Consider the following 21,610-nt stretch of genomic DNA (forward strand, 5'->3'; position numbering starts at 1 on the left):
AACATAAGCTTCCTTTGAACAGGTCCTTTTATGTGGGATTTTACCTCAAGGGCTGGCCCAGATTTAGGATGGATCTTCCTATCTCAAAAAATACAGATTTAGAATAGATCTTCCTGGATAAATGATTCAACCAAGAAAGCCCCTCACAGGCAGGCCTAGCAGCTCAGATTTAAGTTGAATTCAGATGTAGTCAAATTGATAAACAAGATTAGCTGTCATAGGATGTATTCTCACACCTTTAAGTAAGTCTCATTTTTGAGCAATTTGCTTGGGTTTCATGGGCAACATTGTCCCAGTGTGTTGATATCTCTTCTCTCTCTCTCTCTCTCTCTCTCTCTCTCTCTCTCTCTCTCTCTCTCTCTCTCTCTCTCTCTCCTTCCCTCTCCCTCTCACCTCTCTCATTTCTTTGAGTCAATGTCTTGAATGAAGCAAAGGTTATGTGGAAACAACTTCACATAAACTCTTCAAGATCAATATTTTCCAAGCACACAGGTATTTCATTGTATTTGTCACCTTTATGATTGCTGTGACAATACCTGATAAACTTAAGAGGGGAAGGTTTTATGTTAACTTTAACTCCAGGAGTAGGTAAGATTGATGCTCAGAAAGTTTGTACCATACATAACACTACAAAAAAATTCATTTATGTGATTTTTATTTTAATATTTTCAAAGCAAAGATCTCTGAGTTTCTTTCTAGGGAGATTTTTGATCTTCCCAAAGTTTCAGTGGTCAATGTCCAGTAACAGATTTCATTTCCTCAACAAATATATCTCCCTTGTTATCTTTTCTTGATGATAAGAGGTACTTGTGACACATACAATCTGAATTCTAGTTTTTTCAGACTCTGTGTCTTTCTTAGGAAGTTTTCAGATGACCCAACAGCTTCAGTGTACATATTATGAAGTTCATCCCAACTTCAGGGCTCTGTGATGTCAGCCTACATCATGTAATATTCCTACTACTGAACCAATCCTCCTCACACACTCTTACATTCTAATCACTTTAATTTCACTTAATATATCAACACTCTACTCTAATTGCTTATTCAAGAGGAAGTTTAATTTTCCTTAGCTGAAAGAAAAAATTTTAGAAACAAAAAGTACTAAAAATACTAAGAGTTCCATAATGCTACTCAACCATCATAAGAAGAAAGAAGAGTTACTTGTGATGCAAACTAACCATGACTCACAACCTAGTATTCCATGCTACATGTTTGTAGTGTTGCTGATATTATAAATACTGACTTTGTAGGGGGAACCCTCAGAGTTGGTACAGAACATTCCTAGACACCAAGTTCTCAACACAAAGGAGATCTATTGCCCTGTAGGGACAAGAGGAAGGCTTCTTCTAGACTGCACAAAGACTGATAGCAAGTGTCTCTGCAGAAGTGATTTTAAGGAGAAAAGGGGAAGTCTGTGTTAGGATGAGTTGGTAAGTCCTGATTGGACAGGTTAGCATCTGTAACCAAATAATGAATTTATATTGCTGGATATTGATGTTTTTCCAGTTGAACCTTGCTAATCAGTCTTAGGAACGAGTCAATGGCCAAATAAGGGAATGGACATTGAGGATTAGACTTGGAATATAATATAATGGTTTAGCCAGGGAGAGGGAACGGAAAAGGGAAAAATGTGCTGCCTGCTATGTTTGTCATGCTCTGGCTTGTTATAGAACCCTTCAAACTTTGTAATTGTACCTTGAATACAAAATTGCAGGACATATATAGATGTCAATTAAATTTAAACATATAGATTCAAGATTTATTTCTGTACTTTTTAATACAATTTACATCTAGTCTTCTCAAAAATGTAGAACTTTTGGAAAAGGATATATCCTAGCAGGACCACACTAGAGGCAAAAATAAGACTGCCATGGTCACCATGAGTTTTACCATGGTGTTATGGTAGACGTGGAGGAAACTGACAAAGACATTGAAGAGCACCAGCATGCTAAATGTCAGATACTTAGCTTCACTGAAAATTCCAGGCAAGTTTGGAGCCAAGAAATACATGGTGAAGTTCCCCTGTAGCCTAGCCCCTGATATCCCAGAATACAGTGGAAGGTAGTGACTGAGCATGTGTAGTACACGATGATGTGACCATGTACAGAGTGTAAATCTGTGTCAAAAAAGAAAGGATATTTCCATCCAAACTCCAGGGAATTAGTTACATCAGGGTACACAAGGGAATGAGGAAGTGTGGTGTCCCAGACACCAAGAGCCTTCACATTCTTCTTTCTGGATTAGTAAGCGGAAAGGTTAGGGCCACAGTAATTCTTTGACCAATATTGTAGAAACAGCAACATTTCCAAATATGTCTGCTGCAGGATGCATGTGGCCATGGTAGGATATCCAAAGAAGAGCACGGAGCAGAGAAAATAGAAGGTAAGTGAGATGAGCAGGAAGTAGCTGGGAGTGCCGTTATCAGCCTTCACAATGAAATCACCATGGTATTTCACAAAGACTCCAAGACCAATTGCTGTGAGTGAAGAATAGCACAGGACCATGCAGGCAAGAGTCATCCCCACAGAGTCTTCTTAAGCCAGAAATGACATAGATCTTTAGAGAGAGTGGGTTTGCTCTAAATTGGCATATTGATAATCTGGACAGTTCACACACTGCTTCATATCTCCTCATGAAACAGAGAGACAAGGTATCACCACTCTAGATTTAGTATTTCTCTTATTCCCTGGATAAATCAAGTCAATGTTTTGGAGATAAACAGAAATTGCTTTTATTGTTGCTGCAGGGAACAATCCCTGCAGACTGTACCTTAGTAACACAAGCTACCCCATGAAACCCATCATCTTCATGAAGGAAACAGCATATGCTTGATCCTTCTTTATCATCTTCTTTATCAGTGATATTCCTGTTAGCATGAAAGATAGCAAAACACTTGGTTTCTTAGTGCATTCAAACTTCTATAATAAAATAGCTCAGATCAGGTGTTTTTCAAACCTTAAATTTATTTTTTAATGTTTTAATAATTTATTCATTTTATTTTGTGGGTATGAGTATTTTGCCTGCATGTATATATGTGCAGCATGTGTATATGACTGGTGAACACACATGTCAGAAAAGGGCATTGGATCTCTGGAGACAAGAGTTACAGATGCTGTAAGCTGCTATGTGGGTGCTGGGAACCAAATCCAAGTCTTCTTGCAAGAACAAGTGCTCTTAACCACTGAGCCAACTCTCCAGCCCTGCAAACCTTAAAATGACTAGTATACTACTCACTATTCTGTGGACCATGTGGTTCAAATTCACACAACCACATGATCACTTACAGTATATGAAATACTGTAAAGTCAGTCTGTTTCTAGGATTGTGCCCTCTGGCTATAGCCTCACATGGCAACACATAATTCTCTCACAAAAATATTTTTAATAGACAGCAATAATAATATTAATAATGGTTTAGTCCTTGGGTATCTAAATTCCCTTTGCTTAATACTTTGACCTTGGTACTTAATATATTAATATGAGAAGGACACAACATCTACTCATTTCACTAAATTCTACTCACCATAAATTCATATCTACATATGTTATTTTCATGTCTTTACTCACTTGGAAACAGGAGAAAACCAGAAAATACAACTGACTCACCAACTATATCCTGAACAACAATATACTTGACAAGACAAAAATATGTCTTCTCATATGAAATTATTTTATATTTACCTAAAATTGCATGCAATATTATATGTGTGTGTGTGTGTGTGTGTGTGTGTGTGTGTGTGTGTGTGTGTGTGTGTGTGTGTCTTAGGCTGTGAAGATACCCCAAGACCATAGCAACTCTTATAAAGAAAAACGTATAATTGTATTGGCTCACTTATAGTTCAGAGCTTTAGTTCATTATAGTTATAGCAGCAAGCAAGGCAGCATTCAGGCAGACATGGTGCTGGAGCTGAGAGTCCTTACATCTTGATCAAAGGCAAGGGGAAGTAAACTACGACACTGGGTATGGCTTGAGCATATATGAGACCCCAATGCCCGCCTCCACAGTGATATAATTCCTCCAACAAGACCACACCTTCTCCAACAACCAATACCTACTAATAGTGCCACTTCATTTGGGAAGCATTTTCTTTCAAGACCAAAATATACATATAATATAAATGAGATTATGTCCACTAAGAGTGATAATGTCCTCCAAGATCTATAGAGTAGCTAACAAAGAACTCAAGAGGAGGTTTCTCATTATGGAGTGATGCCCCTAACAACATGGGCAATTGATGTTGCCCTTGCTTGCCTCTCAGATATTGGATCTAATTTCCTATGACTAAAGACATTACATTTTTAGGACACAGGACTCAAATGATTCAAGCTGCATCTAACCTGAAAACACACAGAGGAATAAGATGATTTGAGCTGGATCTAACCTTAAAGCATCCTTGTAGGGAAAAGGGGCTGGCTAAAGAAACCCACCCTGACCCTGGAGCCCAGAACTAGGGAAAATGGCTCAGATAAGGCCAGTGAAAGAAACACAGTTTGGTTCAAATCAGAGCCATCTCTGCCCCTGGCCAACTGACTTATGAAACCAACCAATCACAGAGCAGGACAGTAGAACCCTGGGCCCCAAGTCAACCCCTGGTTGACTCCACCCCCAAGACATCCTATCTAAACCACCCTGCCTGTTCAGTTAAGAAACAGCTGTTCTCTCCACCCTGGTAGAGGCAGCCACTCTCCTGGACTCCTCCTTCCCAAATAAATCTCTTTAAAAGAGTTTTGAGTGTGAAGATCTTCATTCAATGGCATAGAGAAGAACCTTGCTGAGACATCCCTCAGTAGACAGAACAAGAGAGAGCAGAAAAAGTGAGTTTTGTCCAGAGCTGGAGGAGATTGATACATTTCTGCAGTGGTTTCTCCTTTTGCAGAGTGAAGCAAAAGAAGCAACATCTTAAGCCAGAGAAGCAGAACTCTGCAAGGAAGGCCCCTTAAGTGGGGGCTGAGCAAAGCTAAGTTGTAGCAGCTCTCCAGGAGAGGAGCAGTATTGCTATATCCTGCGAGGAGACCCTCCCTCATCACACCAGGTATAGTCTGACTCTCCCAAACAGTCAGGATACCCTTCCCTGCTGAAGCAGTTCCAGGCCTGACTTTCCCAAACAGAATACCCTTTGCTGCCGAAGTAGTTCCAGGCCTGATTCTCCTGAGCAATCAGAAAAACTTCCCTTCCCAGGTATCTAGGATACCTTACCCTCCAGGGCAGATCTGTTCTAAGAAGCTGGAGGTATCTGGGATACCTCACCCTCCAGGGCTGAACTGTGTCTTTGTAGTTCCAGATATCAGGGCTGTGCTAAACAGCTCCATGTGTCTGGGACACCTTCAGGGTTGAGCTGTCCTGAGCAGCTCCAACCATCCGAGCTGTCTTAAGCAGTTCAAGGTGTTGCCTGACTCACCAAGTAGTTAGGATACCTTTCCCATAGTTGCAGGCTCACACTTTGGTGCCAAAACCTGGGACCAAACCAACAGAGTTGCAACAGATTTACTTACAATCCTTCCTTCAATCTAGCTTCTATAGTATCAGAAAGTACTACACAAGCCTCCAAGGAATAGAAACAATTAACAGTCCTACCCAGTTTTGGTGCCTATGAAGCACAGCTCTGACAAGCATGGCAAGATTCCTAAAGTTATGAGGAGCACTCCTACCTTGAAAGAAACCAAAAGTTGTCCAATTGGACTTAAGACCCACTCAACAGGAGAGAAATAATGCCTGGCACAAAAAGCCTATTCAAATACGTGAAAGTAGTGAGGTCATTGGTCTTAGCAGAGAACTTACTGTGGCCACAATATAAACTAGCATAATTCTTAACAGCATTCTAAAATTTATCCTCATACCCATAGATAAGTGTAGCTCTCATCTTTCATCTAAGAATCTTCTCTTTACATTAAATGGAGACCATTAAATTAAACCCCAACTGAACACAATAAATGCAGAGATGATGAGAAGCTCCAGGAAAAAAAAAAAACACATTTAACATAATTCATGCACCTAAGGCACAAGGAACACTGTTGTAGAGAGGTAAAATGATTGTAAGATCCAAAGGACTATGAAATGTGACTGTTTCTCCTATAAATATCTGCCTAAACAGTCCATGAACAATGATAAAAACAATAGACATGCTGAGAGGGAAAGGGAAAACATCAAGGATTCCCAGTCCTAGACAAAGAACATGTCACTGATGACTCCTGAGAGGGGAAAAATTAGTCTATCCATGTAGCAGTAACGCCCGCGTTACCAATACGCGTTCACCATGTCCGAGCGAAGGGCTGCGGATTAAAAAATAGAGACAAGAGACAGCGAGTCATTCGTACGATTGGATGTCGAATGCCGTTTATTGCAAGAGGGAAGAAACCTTAAATACAGGCTTACAACACAAATGGAGGATCCCCTGAGGGCAGAAGTTCGCTACCAATGGTCTACATTCTAGACCCAAAGTTCTGCATTCTTGCATCTAAGTTGTTTACACCAAATACAGGATGCACCTAAGTTGTTTACACCACAAGCAGGATGTAGGAACAAAGAACCTCCGGTAAGCTCTCCGATGATCCTAAGGTGAGAAGGACACCGGCAGGGAATCTGAATAGGAAGGACACCTGGTCAGCAAGCAAGGCTGCAGCCACTCACAGTCGGGGGTCAGGGCCCATGGCGCCCACATATCCAGGCTTTGCTGGGAGTGATCCACTGCAGTAGACAGGTCCCAGCAAAAGATGTAACAAGTTAGCAAGGGAAGGAGGCAGGCCATGGTGGTCATGAGAATCTTTCAGACTGACTGACTATCAGCCACAGTACTTCTTTATTTATACAGAATTTAGTAAGCAGGAATATATTCATGTTGTTCCAAAACATAGATCATATCATTTTTGTTTTTGGACATGTGTTTCATAAAGGCCAAGTGACTTATAAAGGCAGACCCATCAGAATAACACCCAACTTCTCAATGGAGACTCTGAAAGCCAGAAGGTCCTGGACAGATGTTATGCAGACACTAACAGACCATGGATGCCAACCCAAACTATTATATCCAGCAAAACTCTCAATCACCATAGAAGTAAACAAAATATTCCATGATAAAACCAGACATCCACAAACCTAGCCCTATAGAAAGCACTTGAAGAAAAAAATCCAACCTAAGGAAGTTAGATACACCCATGAAAACACAGGAAATAGATAATTTCACACCAACAACTACCAAAGAAGAGAAAAACACACAACACTACCACCAAAAAATAATAGGAATTAACAATCACTCATCATTAATATCCATTAATATCAATGGTCTCAATTCACCTATAAAAAGACACGGGCTAACAGAGGGGATATGAAAACAGAATCCATCCTTCTGCTGCATACAAGAAACACACCTCATCACTTCTCGGCCTTTTGGCTAAGATCAAGTGTAGTATCTGTTCTTATCAGTTTAATATCTGATACGTCCTCTATCTGAGGACAATATATTAAATGGATTTTTGGAAGTAGGAGTTGGAATAGGAGCTTGCTCCGTCCACTCCACGCATCGACCTGGTATTGCAGTACCTCCAGGAACGGTGCACCCAAAAAAAAAAGAAAAGAAAAGAAAAAGAAACACACCTCAACTTTAAAGACAGACACTACCTCAGAGTAAAAGGCTGAAAAAAGACTTTCCAATCAAATGGATTTAGGAAGCAAGCTGGTGTAGCTATCCTAGCATCTAATGAAATAGACTTCAAACTAAAATCAATTGAAAGAGATCATGAGGAACATTACATATTTATCACAGGGAAAATCCAACAAGATGAGGTTTCAATTCTGAACATTTATGCCCCAAATACAAGGGCACCTACATTTGTAAAGTAAAGATTACTAAAGCTTAAATCACACATCAAACACCATACACTAGGAATGGGACACTTTTAACACCCCACTCTCACCAATGAACAAGTCTGCCAGACGGAAACTTAACAGAGAAATAAGGAAACTAAGAGATATTATGACTCAAATGGACTTAATATATATCTACAGAAAATTCTACCTTAACACAAAAGAATATACCTTCTTCTCAGCACTCCATGGAACCTTCTCCAAAATCGAACACATACTGGGTCACAAAGCAAATCTCAACAGATACAAAAAAAATTGAAATAACCTCCTGTATCTTATCAGACCACCATGGCTTAAAGTTAGATTTCAACAACAACAAAAATTACGGAAAGCCTACAATCTCATGGAAACAGAATAATGCCCAACTGAATCACCAATCGGTCAAGGAAGAAATAAAGAAAGAAATTAAAGAATTCCTAGAATTCAATGAAAATGAAAGTACAGCATACCCAAACTTATGGGACACTATGAAAGCAGTGCTAAGAGGAAAATTCATAGCTCTATATGCCCACATAAAGAAGTTGGAGAAATCACACAATAGTAACTTAACAGCACAACTGAAAGCTCTAGAACAAAAAGAAGTAAACTCACACAGGAGGAATAGATGCCAGGAAATAATCAAATTGAGGGCTGAAATCAATAAAATAGAAACAAAGAGAACAACACAAAGAATCAATGAAACAAAGAATTTGTTCTTTGTGAAAATCAACAAGATAGACAAGCCCTTATCAAAATTAACCAAAAGGCAGAGAGAAAGCATCCAAATTAACAAAATCAGAAATCACCAGGTCATACTTCAATAACCTGTACTCCACAAAATTGGAAAATCTGAAAGAAATGGGCAATTTTCTGAATAGGTAGCAAATACCAAAGTTGAATCAAGACCAGTTAAACTATTTAAATAGACCAATAACCCCTAAGGAAATAGAAATAGTTCATTAAAAGTCTCCAACCAAAAAAAAATCTCAGGGTCAGATGGTTTCAGCACAGAATTCTACCAGATTTTCAAAGAGCTAATTCCAATACTCTTCAAATTGTTTCACACAATAGAAACAGAAGGAACATTACCAAACTCTTTTTATGAGTCTACAATTACCCTGATACTCAAACACACAAAGATGCAACAAAGAAAGAGAATTACAGACCAATCTCCCTCATGAACATTGATGCAAAAATACTCAATAAAATATTGGCAAATCGAATCCAAGAACTCATCAAAAAAATTATCCACCATGATCAAGTAGGCTTCATCACAGGGATACAAGGATGGTTCAACATACAAAAATCTGTCAATGCAGTACACCATATAAACAAACTAAAAGAAAAAAACCACATGATGATCTCACTGGACGCTGAAAAAGCTTTGACAAAATCTAACACCCGTTCGTGATAAAGGTCCTAGAGAGATACAAGCATACCTAAACATAATAAAGACAATTTACAGCAACCCGACAGTCAACATCAAATTAAATGAAGAAAAACTCAAAGTGATTTCACTAAAATCAGGAACAAGACAAGGCTGTCTGCTCTCCCCATATTTATTCAATATAGTACTTGAAGTTCTAGTTAGAGCAATAAGACAACAAAAGGAGATCAAAGGGATAGAAATTGGAAAGGAAGAAGTCCAACTTTAACTATTTGCAAGTGATTTGATAGTATACATAAGTTACCCCAAAAATTCTACCAGGGAATTCCTACAGCTGATAAACTCCATCAGCAACATGGTAGGACACAAGATTAAATCAAAAAAATCAGTAGTCCTCCTATATACAAATAATAAATTGTATTGGCATTCCTGTTGAGCTGCCCCTGGCCTGGCTCCAGGGCATAGCACCTAGCCCTAATCTATCTTTTCTTTAGCAGACTTCTTTTATTTCTCTTGTTGCCCTCTATGTGAATCTTGTCTCAGTTTCTCAAGGATACAAAGGCCTATGCAAAACTTGGTTCAGGAAACCCAGAAGATCGTGGTACCTGAGAAATGAAGGAATTTACATTTGGCATTGTATTGTTGAGAGCCCCTTTCAGGTTGTTTTGAGCATATAGAAATTAACTGGCTAAAATATATTGGAGAGAAATAAAACTGCCCTAGGCAAAGGGTTAGTGCTTCAGTCCTTTGAGGCTGGACCCCCCTGCAGCCATGAAAAGCTAGATTCATATTCATTCTTAAGATGCCTCTGTGTCTTCATTCAATGAACCAGCGTGAACTCACACACCCGTGTAGTGAATCACACAGCTACAATAAGTGGGCTTAGAAACTCACCCTTTACAATAGCCACAAATAATATAAAATACCTTTGGGTAACTCGAAATAAGCAAGTGAAGGACCTGTATGATAAGAACTTCAAGTCTCTGAAGAAAGAAATTGAAGAAAATATCAGAAAATGGAAAGATCTCCCATGCTCATGGATAGGTAGGATTAACATAGTAAAAATGGCAATCTTACCAAAAACAATCTACAGATTCAATGCAATCCCCATTAAAATCCCAACACAATTCTTCACAGACTTGGAAAGAACAATACTCAACTTCATATGGAAAAACAAAAAACCAGGATAGCTTAAAGAATCCTGTACAATAAAGCAACCTCTGGGGACATCACGATCCCTGACTTCAAACTCTACTATAGAGCTATAGTAATAAAAACAACTTGGTACTAGCATAAAAACTGACATGTGGACCAATGGAATCAAATTGAAGATCCTGACATTGTTCAGAACACCTATGAACACCTGATTTTTTATAAAGAAGCCAAAACTCTGCAATGGAAAAAAGAAAGCATCTTCAACAAATGGTGTTGGCATAACTGGATGTCAACATGCAGAAGATTGCAAATAGATCTATATCTGTCACCATGCACAAAACTCAAATCCAAGTGGATCAAAGACCTCAACAAAAATCCAGTTACACTGAACTTAATAAAAGAGAAAGTAGGAAGTAGTCTGGAATGCATTGGCACAGGAGACCACTTCCTAAATATAACACCAGTAGCAAAGACACTGAGGGCAACAATTAATAAATGGGACTGTCTGAAACTGAGAAGCTTTTGTAGAGCAAAGGACACAGTCAATAAGACAAAACAACAGCCTACAGAATGGGAAAAGATCTTCACCAACCCCACATCTGACAGAGATCTGATCTCTAAAATATATATAGAATCCAAGAATCTTTCAAGAATCTAGAAATCAAAATACTGAACAATCCAATTTGAAAATGGGCTACAGAGCTAAACAGAGAATTCTCAACAGAAGAATCTCAAATGGCCAAATGACCAATTTAAGGAATTGCTCAACATCCTTAGTCATCGGGGAAATGCAAATCAAAATGACTCTGAGATACTATCTCACACCTGTCAGAATGGCTAAGATCAAAAACACTGAAGACAGCTTATGTTGGAGAGGATACAGAGCCAGGGGAACACTCCTCCACTGTTGGTGGAAGTGCAAACTTGTACAGCCACTTTGGAAATCAGTATGGTGGTTTCTCAGAAAATTGGGAATCAATCTCAAGACCCAGCTATACCACTCTTGGGCATATACCCAAGGAATGCTCAATCATACAACAAGGACACATGCTCAAGTATATTCATAGCAGCATATGCCCCTCAACTGAAGAATGAATAAAAAAAAAAAAAGGTGGCACATATACACAATAGAGTACTACTCAGCAGTAAAAAACAATGATATCATGAAATTTGCAGGCAAATGGATAGAACTAGAAAATATCATCCTGAGTGAGGTAACCCAGACTCAGAAGGACAAACATGGTATGTACTCACTCATAAGTTGATAGTAGATGTAAAGCAAAGGATAACCAGACTGCAACTGACAGCTCCAAGGAGGCTTGCTAGCAGGGAGGAACCTAAAAGGGATGCATAGATTGCCCAGTGAAGGAGAAATAGATGATATCTACATGAGCAAACTGGGGGTGAGGGGGATAATGGAGAGCAAGGGATGGGGGATGAGAACATAGAGGAATGGGAGGTTTGAGCTGGAACAGGAACAGAGTGGGAGAGCAAGGAAAGATATCATAATAAAAGAAGACATTATGGGAATAGGGAGAAACAGGGTGCTAGGGAAGTTCTCAGGAATCCTCAAAGATGACTCCACCTTAGACTACTGGCAATGGTCGAGAGGGTGCCTGAACTGGCCTACTCCAGTGATCAGATGGGTGATTAACTGTCATCATAGAGCTTTCATCCAGTGACTGATGGAAGCAGATGCAGAGATCCACAGCTACACGCCAGGCTGAGTTCCAGGAGTCCAACTGATGAGAGAAAGGAGGGATTCTATGAGCAAGAGACATCTAGATCATGATGGGAAAATGTACAGAGACGGCCAGCCAACTAGTGGAGATGCATGAACTGTGGACCAATAGCTGTGGAGCCCCCATGGTACTGGACTAGGCCCTCTGTATAGGTGAGACAGTTGTTTAGTCTGAACAGTTTAGGGGGCCCCCAGGCAATGGGATCGGTATCCATCCCTGGTGCATGAACCGGCTTTTTGGAGCCCAGTGCCTAAGATGTGACACCTTCCACAGTCTTGGTGCAGGGAAGAGGGGCTTGGACTTGCCTCAATTGAATGTACCAGGCTCTGCTGACTCCCCATGGGAGATCTTGCCTTGGAGGAGGTGGGGCTGAGGTGGGTTGGGGGGAAGGCTGGGGGCTGGGAGAAGGGAGGAGAGAGGGATCTGTGGTTGGTATGTAAAATGAATGAAAAATTCTTAATAATAAAAATTTCCTTATAAAAGAAAAGAAAGAAAAACCCAACTTCAACCGAGTCTACTCCTCTGCACTTTCCAGAGAGACCCTTCTACCAAAAAAAAAAGTAAATAAATAAAGATGTAATCATTTTTTTCTTTAAAAACTAGTGAAGTTGATATTAACTCAGTAATGCATGGTTGGTTCAACAAATGCAAATTAATAAATGTAATATAGCATGCAAAGTTAAGGAGAGAAATCACATGGCCATCTCATTAGTTGCAAAAAAAAGAGGCTTTTGGCAAAATTCAACATCTCTCTTCTGAAGATGGGAATAGAAGGCACATTGCTCAGCAAAATAAAGACTGTGGCAAAACTACAGACAATGTGAGACTGATAGGGAAATTTTAAATTCATCTTTTTGGGTGAGGGAGATGGCTTAGTGGGTCAGAACACCTGCTGCTCACTCCTGACAACCTGAGCTGGATCCCTGGAATGCACAGAACTGTGAGTCAGTCCTATGTGAGTTCACCCTCATGTCTTTCAGCTATTGCATAATTTACAATTTTTTTCTTTTCTATATACAAACATTTTTTCCTACACGTATGTCTGTGAAGCACATGGTCAGAAGAGGGCATGGGATCCCCTGAAACTGGAGTTAAGAATGGTTATAAGCTGCCACGAGATGGGAACCCAAGTCCTCTGCAAAAATAACTAGTATTCTTAAGTGCTGAGCCATTTCTCCATTCTCTATTACAGAATTTAAAAGTGTAACAGAAATCTGTTTGAAAAGGACGAATGAAATATTTTCACTTAGTGTGTTCGTGGTTGTTATGGACATTCAAAAAAACAAACAAAAAGCACCAGAACTCCTCTCCCGAGCAGGGAGTGCATGCAATACCATGAATTTGGTACAAATCCTACAGCTGGGAGGCACACATGGTCAAAAAAAGCCAGCATACGACCTTCTTTTGCTACCTGCACGTGTTGTGAGACTTCCTTCTAAATATTTACGTCTATACCCACAGCTCTCAGCCTGAGTGAAGGTGAATGCAGTGACTCATACCTGCTCAAAGTGCAGAGAATAATTGGCTGAAGAGTGCTCAGACCTAAACAGGACAGCAACACTCCCTATCCCAACTCAAAGGTCCAGGAAATACTGAAAAAGAGGACAGAGAGCAAAAGCTGGGTAAGGAGAGAGTGTCAGGAAGCACTGCCATCCAGATATGACATTGCCACTGTAACCGTGAACACAGCAGCTGTGCAAACTTGCCCAAGCTTGGGCCTTCCAACTTTCCACAATGGATAGAGGAAGTATCAGTGAAGACCCATCCCTTCCTGAGAAGTAATGAAATGTTAATTGCTGACCACAGCAACTTTTTTGCTTATAAAGGAAAGCATTTAATTGTGGCTGGCTTACAGTTCAGAAGTTTAGTCCATTATCATGGCAGAAAGCAAGGCAGTATGTAGGAAGACATGGTGCCGAGAGTTCTTACATCTTGATCCACAGGCAACAGGAAGAGACAGAGACAATAGGCCTGTCTTGAGCTTCTGAAACCTCCAATCCCACCCCAGTGTCACACTTTCTCCAGCAAGGCCACACCTCCTAATAGTGCTGCTCCCTATGAGCCTATGGGGAACATTTTTATTCAAACCACCACAGTTTCCATGTCAGTCTTACTTCCAATCTCTTAAATTTTAACTTTTTTCAATTGTTTATTCATTCATATTTATTTTACATCCCAGCTGCAGCCTCCCCCCATTCTCCCCTCCCAGTCCCTCTCTCCTACTCCAACCCCCCAATCCCCTCTTCTTCCATCTCCATCCATGAAAGGGCCCATCTCCTATGAATATCAATAAAATGTGGCATATCAAGTTGCAGTATGACTAGGCACCTCCTCATGTATTAAGGCTGAGCAAGGTGACCTAGTATGTGGAGTAGAGTCCCAAAAGCCAGCAAAAGAGTTATTGACAGCCCCTGTTCCCACTGTTAGGACTTCAACAACGACACAACTGTAACATATATTCAGAGTCTAATTGCAGGCTCCCTGATTGTTGGTTCAGTCTCTGTTAGCCTCTATGAGCCCAGGTTAATTGATTATGTGAGCCTTCTCATGGTGTCCTTGACCCCTCTGGCTCCTACACTCCTTTCTCCTCCTCCTCCTCCTCCTCCACAGGAATCCCAAACTCTGCTGTGGATCTCTGCATCTGCCTCCATCAGTTGCTAGATGAAGCCTTTCTGATGACAATTGGGCCAAGCACCAATCTGGTCAAAGGAGTTCAGGCTACTTATCCACTATTGCTAAGAGTCTAAGCCTGGATCCTCCCCATAGACTCCTGGGAGATTCCCCTGTGCCAAGCTTGACCATGGCAACTCTTATAAGGCAAACAATTTAGGGTGGCCTGATTACAGTTTCAGAGGTTCAGTCCATTATCATCATGGTGGGGAGCATGACAGCATGCAGGCAGACCTGGTGCTGGTGACATCTTGGCTTGCAGGCAACACAAAGTCAGCTGACACACTGGGCAGTATTCTAAGCATTGGAAGCCTAAAAGCCCGCTCCCACAGTGACACGCTTCTTCCAACAAGGCCATACCCACTCCAACAAAGCCACACTTCACAATAGTGCCACTCCCTGTGAGATTACTGGGGCCAGTTACATTCAAACTGCCACAAGAGGGAAGGAAAAAAACACAAGGAAGAAAGCCAGACAGTCAGTTTGACCTGTTACCTTCTGATTTACATTCTTGGGAGACTGGGCAAGGTACCTGCAGAAGGAGTGTGTGTGTGTGTGTGTGTGTGTGTGTGTGTGTGTGTGTGTGTGTGTGTGTTGTGTGAGAGTGGGTTCTGCAATGAAGATGCTGAATCAGAGACCTTGTTTCCTCTGCAGATTGGGCTCTCGGAGGGTAGTCATAAAGAAATGAAGGCTGTGGGGCTCTGCTATGGAATTCTGCCCTCAGGCAAGACATGGCCTTGTGGCTATAATTACGCATGGGAGACCTTCATAAAATTGAGCCTATTGATTGTCCATCACAGAGGTGAGGCTCACAAGGCCACCATACTCCTCTCCAGGAATTTATTGACAGTTAGTGGTTACTAAGGGAGAGGCCTCAGGAAGTCTCAACCCTCCCCACAAGAGAGTAAGCTGTTGCTACAAGTAGGGTCTCAGGAAGCCATACCCCTTTCCAAGGGTGTACAGGCAGTTAGCAGTTGCCATAGGAGATATTTTCCTTCACTGGTGTTGTTAGATCGGACTGGGATGGGATGGCAAAATCTCCTACCTCAACAGGAGTAGACTGCCCTTTAATTAGAACAATGAAAAGCAACAACCTCTCCATGTGAATGAAGACTATGCATACAGGCTGTGGTACAAGGGCTTGAGATCTTGTGGGGTTTGCAGTGGGAAGTGTCTATCAGGGTGCAGTTCGGTGGAAATTTTATTGGTCTTGGTTCAGCCTCCACAGTTTCAGATAACAACTATCTATATTGACAGGTAACCTTGACCACTGTGGTCTGGATTTCAGATAGAAGCCATCTACAGGAGCAGGTATCCTTGAGTATGGGAAGCTTCTGCATCAGGATTTGCCAGCCAGAGTATGTTTACCCTTTAAGTATAGCCTTTACCCATGTGCCTGTAAACAATCCCTTACCCACACTCCTGTAAGCAACTCCAGTTAAACTCACTGTTTGACCAAGCTAGACTTGAGTAGAATCTCTTCTTCTCACTCTGTCTCTGGTAAATAGACATTTCTCCCAGGTGAAATTCATGCAAAGAGGTTCCTCCTGCCTTCCCCCAGTCCATCTCAACCCACTACATGCCTGCATTGTGAAGCAAGGGCAAGCACAGTGATGTCACAGACCCCCACTGTTCTATCCTCTCTCTCTCTTTCTGGCCACCCTGGGCCTTGATCAGCCTTTCCACTGGTGCCCCAGAGAAAAGAGGTCTCCCTTGACAAGCAGCCTCATCAGGCCACTTGCAGCCATGGATGTCAATGGACACCCAAAGCCCCAGCCCTCCCCAGAGACTCCTGGTCCTCTTGCCGTGAACTCCAGCACACTCCTAGTGAACAACAATCTACAGCAAGATTCCCTCAACCTAGTTGTCGACAGGCTCCCACCGAAGACAGGTGCTGTGGTAATTGACATGGGCACAGGCACCTGTAAAGTGGGCTTTGCAGGACATTCCCAACCCACCTATACCGTGGCCACCATCCTGGGTTGCCAGCCCAAGAAACAGGCTACCAAGGGCCGATCAGAGCTGGAAACTTTTATTGGGGAGGCAGCCCGCTCCCGCCCAGAGCTGAGGTTGGTAAAACCTATTCGCAACGGCATTGTGGTGGACTGGGAAGCAGCTGAACTAATCTGGCGACACATCCTGGAACATGATCTCCGAGTGGCCACCCAGGATCACCCTCTACTGTTTTCGGATCCACCCTTCAGCCCAGTCACCAACCGTGAGAAGCTAATAGAAGTGGCCTTTGAGTCTCTGCACTCCCCAGCCATATATGTGGCATCTCAATCTGTATTGTCAGTCTATGCCCATGGGCGTGTTAATGGACTTGTTGTAGACACTGGCCATGGAGTCAGCTACACAGTGCCAGTTGTTCAGGGCTACAACCTACCCCATGCCATCCAACGCTTGGACCTGGCCGGCAACCATCTTACTGCCTTTCTAGCAGAGATGCTGCTGGGCTCTGGCTTCTCATTAAGACAAGAGGACCTGGACATAGTGGAGAACATCAAACATCGTTACTGTTATTTGGCCTCAGATTTCCAAAAGGAGCAGGCTCGTCTGGATCAGGAGTGCAAGCAGACCCTAAAGTTGCCGGATGGACGGACTGTCACTCTGGGGAAGGAGTTATTTCAGTGCCCAGAGCTCCTATTCCATCCCCCCGAGATACCAGGACTGTCGCCCATGGGCCTCCCTGCCATGGCTGAACAGAGTCTCATAAAGGTGCCTCGGGAGCTACGGAACCACGTGGCCCAGAATGTGCTCCTGTGTGGAGGCTCCTCCCTCTTTACTGGCCTGGAGGGTCGCTTCAGGGCAGAGCTACTGCGCTCCCTGCCACCTGAGGATCACGTGGTGGTGATGGCACAGCCCAACAGGAACCTCTCTGTGTGGATTGGGGGCTCCATTCTGGCCTCGTTGCACGCTTTCCAGTCCTGCTGGGTCTTGAGGGAACAATATGAAGAAAGAGGACCTCAGGTTGTATACCGAAAATGCTACTAACAGGGGACAAGGTGGGAAGGGCTGAAGGCAGTAAAGCTTTCTTGGCAAGCAAACTCAGTACTGTTGTCTTCCAGCTCTATCCCGTGCTCTAAGGCCCACCCAGATGACTCATGTTCTCATTAAGCCACTAGCCTACACCCTCCAACTGACCCCTCAACCCATATCCTCCCATCTCCAACCCCTCACACCCCTGGTATCTTCTCCTCCAAACATTTCTGAATGGAAATTATGCTAAAGAATCCATGACCATCCCTCTGAGACACCCTAATACTTTTTTTAATTTAAGAAATTTTTTATTCATTTTACATACCAATCACAGATTCCCCTCTCATCCCTCCTCCTGCTTCCCCCACCCCCAGTCTTCCCCCATCCACCCAACATCATCCCCTCTTCCAAAAGAGTAAGGGCTTCCATGGGGAGTCAGCAAAACATGGCACCTGCAGTTGAGGCAGGAATAAGCCTTCCCCCTGCATCAAGGCTGAGCAAGGCATCCCACCATAGGTAATGGGCTCCAAAAAGCCAGCTCATGCACCAGGGATAGATGCTGATCCCACTGCCAGGGGCCCCTAAAACAGACCAAGCTATACAACTGTCTCCCATATGCAGGGGGCCTAGTCTGGTACCATGCAGGTTCCACAGTTGTCGGCCTAAGTTTGTGAGTTCCTACAAGCTTGGTTCAGTTGTCTTTGTAGATTTCCCCATCATGATCTTGATCACCCTTGCTCATACAATCTCTCTTCCCTCTCTTCAACTGGACTCCCAGAGCTCAGCCTGGTGCTTGGCTGTGGATCTCTGCATCTGCTTCCATCAGTTACTAGATGAAGGCTCTATGATGACAGTTAGGGTATTCACCAATCTGATTACCAGAGAAGGCCAGTTCAGGTACCCTCTCCGCTATTGCTAGTAGTCTAAGCTGGGGTCATCCTTGTGGGTTCCTGGGAATTTCTCTAGCACCAGGCTTCTCCCTAACCCCATAATGTCCCCCTCTATCAAGATATCTCTTTCATTGCTCTCCCACTCCATCCCTCCCCCAGTTTAACAATCCCATTCCCTCATGTTTTCAACCCTCTATTGCCCCACTTCTCCCTCAGTTTACTCATGGAGATACCCTAATTCTAATCCCTTAAATACACTTCCCTCATGACAAACCCTAAAACAACAACACCATTTTTTAGTCCTGTCAACCCACCTTCTAGGGATCTGTAGCCTATCTGTCCATCCATGGCATCCTCAGGTTGAGGAAAGCACACAGACACATCTAAATATTCCCAAAATATCCTTAGAATCACACACACACACACACACACACACACACACACACACACACACACACACACTGGAAAGCTGTCTCCAAATTTCCATGGACTCTTAAGGTTTTAGGCTTTAGGTCATCTCCCTTGATATACTTCCTCAACCACCTCCAAACCATTCCCCCAAAAAGTCTTCACAAGATGTTCTACATACCACACCCCAAAATTCTTCCAAGAATACTCCAACTCTACTCACCCTCCACGACTGCACCCTTTGTTATCCTTTCAAACACACCCCTTAGAGTCCACTCATTTTTTCCCCTTAATCCATACATGGATTTCTTTTCCCTTTGAGAATTTTGTATACAATCTCTCTTCATTTTATCCATCCCCCATTTCCCCTCCAGTGCTTCCCAGAGCCCCTCCACCACATCCTCCTTCCAACTTCATGATTTCTTTTCATAGCCCATTGAGTCCACTCAATAGTAGCCACGTGGGCATAAGTATAGGACCATCCACTAGCATGTAGGCATCCTAACAGGGAACACTGCCCTGAAGAAAACTCATTTTCCCTATCCAAAGCTCTTCAACGTAGGGAACCCCCTCTTCCATATATGCTGGAATGTTAAATGGCTGGATATTGCATAGGACTTATGCAGACAAGCACAGCTGCTGTGATTTCATAAATGCAATGGCCTGATGTGTAGTGAAAACACTATTTTCCAACAGTCCTCACCAACCTCTGGCTTTTAAGAATTCTCTGCCCCCTCTTCTGAAAAAGCTCCCTTAGTCATGGGAAACAGTGTGACATCTTATCTAGGGCTGTGAATTCTACATTTACTTGGTCTCTGCACTCTGACCACCTGGAGGGTCTATATATTGCTTGTCATTCACTGCAAAGCAAATATTCTCTGATGAGGAATGAAAACTTCACTAATCTATCAACACTGGAAGATAGGAAAGGTGTCAGGAGTGTGGGCTACTCACTCTCAGCTAACCAAACCCCTTTGTTCTCTCCAGACTCCACACATGAATACTAAATCTCCATCCACCACCTTCAAGGTCTCCCTCAAATGACCTACTAATGGATCCCCTGAAACTATCCCCTTCCCATCCTGGTATATCTCTCCAGACCTTGCTCTCACAATCCTGTAATCAGTCTCTCACAACTCATCTCCTGTGATACCTCAGTAAACCCCCCCACTCTATCCCCTACAGACAAAGAGAAGCTTAAACCAGGATTCCTAAGTGTAGATAAGAACTTAGACCCCTTTTCCCCAGGTGGCTGTATCTGCTACAGGGAATTTGGAAAACAGTCAGGATATTCCACCAAAAGACTAAAAAGGGAGGCGGGTTAAAATAAATTATATGGTCTGTGCCTTTAAGAACTAGCCTCACAAAGAAAGGGGAGCACTCCTTCCAACCTCCCTGCTGTGAGTGAGAGGTTTGGAAGAGCCTCCCTGGAGACTTGTAAACTTAAAAAAACACCTTACTTTTGCATTCTGTACCTAAAGTCTTCAGTAGCGGCTTTGGGGACTGTGATCTAGGCCAGGCCAGTTTCAAGTCCCCAGAAATGATGGCACCAGCCCCAGGAACAAAAGAACAGAGCCAGGATGTCTGATGGTAACCAATTAACCACGAGATGCCCCTCTCCAGAGATAACAAAACCAGACCCCGGAGATGAGTTGTAAAACTCCTGACAGGGCAAACAGATAAGATAAAATAAGATAAAGTCCAGGCCCGGGAAAAACTTAACCAATCAAGGATGGACCCGTACTAACCCCCTCCCCTCTAAGAAATTTTATGGGTTTTGCCTATAAAAACTAACTTCCCCAAGAAAGAGGTACTCCTCCCTGCCTCACTGTATTGGGTGTAGGAATGAGTCCCTGTCTAGACTTGTATCTGCAGAATAAACCTTGCTGTTGCATTCTGGACATCCAAGGTCTTCGGTGGTCTCTTTGGGGGGTCACAATCTGGGCATAACACTCCATCAATACCCACCAAAGAACACCAAGCCCCAAAATCTTAGGCTGATCCCTACTGCTCAAAGCTGACATCATTGTTTCCACCAGAAACAGTCCCACATGGCCACCTTACAGGGATGCTTTCCAACTCTGTTCCTCTGCCCTCACATCCTAGGAAGACTTTGAACTCCCAGATTTGAGTCTTAATATGTACACACTTCAGGGGTATCCTTTGCTGAGCCTGTTAATACCTACTAAACCCTCTTCTGTGTTATATTATAATCTCCCAACTCCTTCCCGTGACCCTCTCCAAAGACACTCTTCCAGCATCTTCCCCATGTTGAACCCCCAAAACACCCTTCTCTGAAATGTCTACATGTTTTCTAGAACTCTCCGCAGGACCAATTCCCAGGTGCCCCTTTATCAGCCCAAACTAGAATACGAATGGGTAACAAGGTTCTCAAGAGCAATCCATTAAACTATGACCCTCAGGCAGATGTTCCAGGTGAGAAACACCTGGACAGTGGTTCTCTTCACCTGCTCCTACTCATGTCCCTAAGGGCCAGTTGTCCTAGTCATTCCCAGCCCCATTTCCCTTCATTCATT

At 42.7% G+C, this 21,610-nt stretch overlaps 2 protein-coding genes and 1 non-coding gene across 8 annotated transcripts in view; 2 read left to right on the forward strand and 1 right to left on the reverse strand.

Moving 5' to 3' along the window:
• The window catches only part of LOC102922927 (vomeronasal type-2 receptor 116-like), a 181,590-nt gene extending 165,216 nt beyond the window's left edge, over nt 1–16,374 (reverse strand). For 3 of the 4 annotated variants that reach the window (XR_013047376.1, XR_013047375.1, XR_013047377.1), the window contains exons 1-2: nt 16,245–16,374; nt 2,773–2,869 (exon numbers count right to left, since the gene is read on the reverse strand). The gene's annotated coding sequence lies outside the window, so the exon portion shown is untranslated. The remainder of the gene's footprint in view (nt 1–2,772; nt 2,870–16,244) is intronic. The other variant, XM_076559458.1, reaches the window with a different exon arrangement.
• Nucleotides 7,371–7,561, forward strand: LOC121825210 (U2 spliceosomal RNA). Its single transcript, XR_006067340.1, has one exon. It is a non-coding gene; the product is annotated as a U2 spliceosomal RNA (small nuclear RNA).
• Actl9 (actin like 9) lies at nt 15,224–17,843 on the forward strand. 3 transcript variants are annotated; one of them, XM_076559459.1, is made up of 3 exons: nt 15,224–15,324; nt 16,054–16,154; nt 16,474–17,843. In XM_076559459.1, exon 3 carries the CDS (start codon nt 16,543–16,545, stop codon nt 17,788–17,790), a length of 1,248 nt encoding a protein of 415 aa, XP_076415574.1. In that variant the 5' UTR covers nt 15,224–15,324; nt 16,054–16,154; nt 16,474–16,542; the 3' UTR covers nt 17,791–17,843. The 3 variants fall into 3 exon arrangements, with proteins under 3 accessions (XP_076415574.1, XP_006990930.1, XP_076415575.1); XM_006990868.3 differs by lacking the exon at nt 15,224–15,324 and adding an exon at nt 15,452–15,598; XM_076559460.1 differs by lacking the exon at nt 15,224–15,324 and adding an exon at nt 15,818–15,927.
• The last annotated feature ends 3,767 nt before the right edge of the window (nt 17,844–21,610 follow it).

Source organism: Peromyscus maniculatus, chromosome 22 (genome assembly GCF_049852395.1).
Source record: "Peromyscus maniculatus bairdii isolate BWxNUB_F1_BW_parent chromosome 22, HU_Pman_BW_mat_3.1, whole genome shotgun sequence".
In the NCBI taxonomy this organism is placed as follows: Eukaryota; Metazoa; Chordata; class Mammalia; order Rodentia; family Cricetidae; genus Peromyscus; species Peromyscus maniculatus.

Bases quoted from the DNA above. Each gene is read 5' to 3' on its own strand.
- Actl9 (XM_076559459.1), top strand. From the start codon at position 16,543: ATGGATGTCAATGGACACCCAAAGCCCCAGCCCTCCCCAGAGACTCCT.